We start from the raw sequence: 4,852 nt of genomic DNA, 5'->3' as shown, positions 1-4,852 counted from the left end.
ATTCAGCCCTCCCAGTTGGAAGCTGGCCGAGGTTTGTTGCAGATTAGGGCCTTACTCCGGGCGGCAGGCGAACAAAACACTGCAGTATCTCAATCGCGGAATAGGATTCACAGCAGGTCTGTGGTGGCAGATACTGTTCAATCTGCTCACAGCCCAAGATCGCCCCCAAGGCGTGAGGGACGCGGGCACCGGCAAGATCGGTATAGAAACCTTGAGCACTATGAACCCCGACTCAATCGTGATGACCGCCGTCGAGTGCCCACACCTCCTCCGAGGAGTGGATCATATGTTCCACGGCAGCATGAAGACAGACGCCCTCACAGTGGCGAGCGAAGGATACCAATCGACCCAAGAGAGCCAGGCTTTGATGCAAGGTCCATTATTGTTCAAGGCCTGGTTGACAGGAACAGAGCTCACAGAGAGGGCCATGGCAGAGATCATCCGACTGAAAGCAGAGTTCATGTTTCAGGCCCAGAGTGTTTCAGTAGAGCCATCAGGGCTGTAGTGATTCCTCCCAATTTTAGGTTGGCATCCGGAGTCAGCAAGTTCACCGGTGAGTCCAGGCCCGACACTTGGCTTCAAGATTACCGAGTGGTTGTACAGATTGGTGGAGGCAATGATGAAGTAGCCATGAAGCATCTTCCTCTGATGTTGGAAGGTTCTGCCAGAGCATGGTTGACCCAGTTGGCACCAGGCAGCATTTTCAGTTGGGAAGAACCTGCCCGAGTGTTTGTCAGAACTTTTGAGGGTACTTGCAAGCGGCCGGTAGGATTGGCTGAATTGCAGCATTGTGTGCAGAAACCGGGTGAAACTCTGAGAGATTACATTCAGAGGTGGACCACTTTACATCACACAGTGGAAAGTGTGTCCCCGCATCAAGCAGTTTGTGCCTTCAAGGAAGGCGTTAAGTATCGAGAGCTGGTCATGAAGTTCGGTCGGACAGGTGATATGACTTTGACTCAGATGATGGAGATCGCCACTCGGTATGCTAATGGAGAAGAAGAAGATAGACTCCGTAGTGGAAAGAGCAAACCAGTCGGTCATGATACTGGTGGAGGTAATTCCAGTCGGAAACAAAAGCGCAAGGCCGAACCTGTAGGTCCGGACGAAGTACCAGTTGCAGCCCAAGGAAAGTTCAAGGGAAAACCCAAAGGGACGTGGGCCCCCAAGAAAGTCAAAGATCAATCTGGAAAGGATGTGATGGATTTGCCGTGCTATATTCACACCAAGAAAGATGAAGAAGGAAACTTGATTTACCCAAAGCACACCACTCAGCAGTGCAGATTGCTGATTCAGCAGTTCATAAAAGGGCAGTCGAGTGAAAAAGGAAAGGAAAAAGAAGCCGACAAAGATATAGCTAAAGATGAGGATGATGAATACCCTCATGTTGATGCAACTTTGATGATCTTCGCTGACGTCGAAAGTAAGAGTCGACTGAAGGTCATCAACAGAGAGGTGAACATGGTCGCTCCAGCAGCACCCGCATACTTGAAGTGGTCCCAGACCGCCATCACATTCGACCAATCTAATCACCCAGCGCGTGTGGCCACCCCTGGGAGGCAAGCGTTGGTGGTCGACCCAGTGGTTGAAGGAACCCGACTGACGAAAGTTTTGATGGACGGTGGCAGTGGCCTGAACATTTTGTACGCTGAGACCCTCCGGGGGATGGGCATTCCGATGTCCAAACTTAGCGAGAGCAACATGAGATTCCATGGCGTTATTCCTGGGAAGAAAGCTGAATCACTCAGCCAGATTGCTCTTGACGTGGTTTTTGGTGATTCAAATCATTTCCGCAAGGAGAAGTTCACGTTTGAGGTTGTGGATTTTAAAAGTGCTTACCATGCTATCTTGGGCAGGCCAGCTTATGCTAGGTTCATGGCTCGACCATGTTATGTGTACCTCAAACTGAAGATGCCTGGCCCAAAGGGCGTGATCACAATTACTCGCAATCAGCAACAAGCAGAAGAGTGCTTCCAGAAGGGCTCGAAGATTGCTGACGAGCAGTTGGCCGCAGTCGAGTGGGAAGAGCATAAGAAGAACGCAGATCCCAGTGATTTCCTTGGAGCCAAGAAGCCAGCTTCTAATTCCGCATTTCAGTCGTCACGCGAAACCAAGGTAGTTCACATCCACCCGACCGATCCAAATGCTGCTCCGACTCACATATCAACAACACTCGACAACAAATTGGAAGAAGCGCTCGTCCAGTTCCTCCATGAGAACTGGGACATCTTCGCATGGAAACCATCTGACATGCCGGGTGTACCCAGGGGACTGGCTGAGCACCGTTTACGAGTCGACCCAAAGGTAAAACCAGTCAAGGAACATCTCCGTTGGTCTGCCGTGGAGAAGAGGAAAGCAATTGGCGAAGAGGTGGCTCGGCTTCTGGCAGCTGAGTTCATCCGAGAAATATACCACTCTGAGTGGCTTGCCAGTGTAGTTATGGTCCCTAAAAAGGACGACTCACTTCGCATGTGTATTGACTTCAAGCATATCAATCGGGCCTACCCGAAAGATCATTTTCCTCTCCCCCGCATCGATCAAATTGTTGACTCGACTACGGGGTGTGAGTGTTTGTCCTTTCTGGACGCTTATTCCGGGTACCATCAGATCCGACTGTATGGACCCGATGAAATAAAAACAGCCTTCATCACCCCATTCGGGTGTTTTTGTTATGTCACCATGCCTTTTGGTCTCAAGAATGCTGGTGCCACATTCATGCGCATGATTCAGAAGTGTTTGTTCAATCAAATCAGTCAGAATGTGGAAGCATATATGGATGACATCGTGGTTAAGTCACGTAAAAGTTCCGACCTACTGACTGACCTAGCTGAAACCTTTGCCAACTTGAGAAGGTATGATATCAAGCTGAATCCATCAAAGTGTACATTCGGAGTTTCCGGGGGAAAGTTACTCGGTTTTCTCGTTTCCGAACGAGGGATCGACGCTAACCCAGACAAAGTTGGTGCCATTCTCCGAATGAAGCACCCCGTGTGCCTTCATGATGTGCAGAAGCTTACTGGTCGATTGGCTGCTTTAAGTCTATTCATCTCCCGTCTCGGCGAGAAGGCATTACCTTTGTACCGACTGATGAAAAAGTCTGACACGTTCGAGTGGACTCCCAAAGCTGACGCAGCGTTTGCAGAGCTCAAAGCCCTGCTCTCCACCCAGCCGGTGCTTGTTGCTCCAATCAGCAAAGAGCCTTTACTGCTTTACATTGCAGCCATTGGACAAGTTGTCAGTACCGTACTCACGGTCGAGTGGGAAGAGGAAGGCAAGGCCTATAAAGTTCAACGCCCAATCTATTATATTTCTGAAGTTTTGAATCAATCCAAGCAGAGATATCCGCATTATCAGAAGCTTGTGTATGGAATCTACTTGACTGTGAAGAAAGTTGTGCACTATTTTTCAGATCACCCGATCTCAGTCGTCAGTGATGCTCCATTATCAGAGATTTTGAACAATAGAGATGCAACTGGTCGAGTGGCGAAATGGGCGATTGAACTTGGACCACTGGATATCAAGTTTGAGGCAAAGAAAGCAATCAAGTCCCAGGCAATAGCAGATTTCCTCGTCGAGTGGACCGAACAGCAACTCCCGACTCAAGTCCAGTCGGACCATTGGACCATGTTCTTCGACGGGTGCAAGATGCTGAACGGTTCGGGTGCAAGAGTAGTCCTGGTGTCCCCTCGAGGTGACAAGCTCAATTATGTTCTCCAGATTCACTTTGATTCCTCCAACAACGAAGCAGAATACGAAGCACTGTTATATGGGTTGCGTATGGCCATCACACTCGGCGTCCGTCGGTTGATGGTATATGGCGACTCAGATCTAGTTGTGAATCAAGTGATGAAGGAATGGGATGTCAGGAGCCCAGCTATGACAGGATATTGCAATGCAGTGAGGAAACTAGAGAAGAAGTTTGAGGGTTTGGAGCTCCATCACGTTCCCCGACTGAAGAACCAGGCTGCTGATGAGCTGGAAAAAATTGGCTCAAAGCGTGAGCCTATCCCCAGCAACGTGTTTCTGGAGCACCTTCACACCCCATCAGTACAAGAGGATCCTTTCACAGAAGAGCCCCCGCAACCCAAGAGTTCAACCGATCTGACTGAAGTTGATGTCCCAGCGGTGGTCGACTTGGTCATGGAGGTTCTGGTCATCACCCCCGATTGGACAGTGTCATACATTGCATACATTCATCGGAAGGAACTCCCAGAGGATGAAGAGGAAGCTCGCCAGATCGTCCGTCGATCCAAAGCCTTCACGGTGATAAGAGGCCAGCTGTTCAGAGAAAGTGTGACAGGAGTCGGCCAGAAATGCATAACGCCGGAAGAAGGTCGAGTGATCCTCAATGAATCCACTCAGGGACCTGTGGTCACCATGCGTCCTCTCGGACCATTGTGGCCAAAGCATACCGAGCAGGATTTTATTGGCCGCGAGCAAATGAAATGGCGAAAGATATAGTGGACAAATGCGAAGGATGCCAATTCTACTCCAACATGTCTCACAAGCCCGCATCTGCCCTGAAGACCATTCCACTCATCTGGCCTTTTGCTGTCTGGGGATTAGATATGGTTGGACCTCTGAGGACTGGTAGGAGTGGCTTCACTCATGTGCTCGTGGCAGTCGACAAGTTCACCAAGTGGATTGAAGCCAAGCCTATCAAAAATCCTGAATCCAGTACTACTGTCAGCTTCATCAGAGAGTTGACATTCAGATATGGTGTTCCACACAGCATCATCACTGATAATGGGTCGAACTTCGACTCTGATGAGTTCAGAGCCTTCTATGCTTCCCAAGGCACTCGGGTCGACTATGCTTCAGTCACCCACCCCCAGTCGACTGGACAAGCTGA

The 4,852-nt window shown here is 49.8% G+C and overlaps 1 protein-coding gene across 1 annotated transcript; it reads left to right on the top strand.

Annotated features, from left to right (window-relative positions):
- The first annotated feature begins 630 nt into the window (after positions 1-630).
- Positions 631-3,322, top strand: LOC141042700 (uncharacterized). The gene is made up of 2 exons (XM_073511579.1): positions 631-2,115; positions 3,221-3,322. The coding sequence occupies exons 1-2, from the start codon at positions 631-633 to the stop codon at positions 3,320-3,322; spliced, it is 1,587 nt and encodes a 528-aa protein (XP_073367680.1).
- The last annotated feature ends 1,530 nt before the right edge of the window (positions 3,323-4,852 follow it).

The sequence above is a fragment of the Aegilops tauschii genome, chromosome 3 (genome assembly GCF_002575655.3).
Source record: "Aegilops tauschii subsp. strangulata cultivar AL8/78 chromosome 3, Aet v6.0, whole genome shotgun sequence".
NCBI classification, from domain to species: Eukaryota; Viridiplantae; Streptophyta; class Magnoliopsida; order Poales; family Poaceae; genus Aegilops; species Aegilops tauschii.
This window is presented reverse-complemented; position numbering and strand designations above follow the sequence as displayed.

Excerpts from the sequence above, each read along its gene's own strand:
- LOC141042700 (XM_073511579.1), top strand. The coding sequence starts at position 631 with ATGAAGCATCTTCCTCTGATGTTGGAAGGTTCTGCCAGAGCATGGTTG. Across the intron at positions 2,116-3,220 it reads AGTCGTCACGCGAAACCAAG|CCATTGGACAAGTTGTCAGT; the intron begins GTAGTTCACATC and ends TTTACATTGCAG.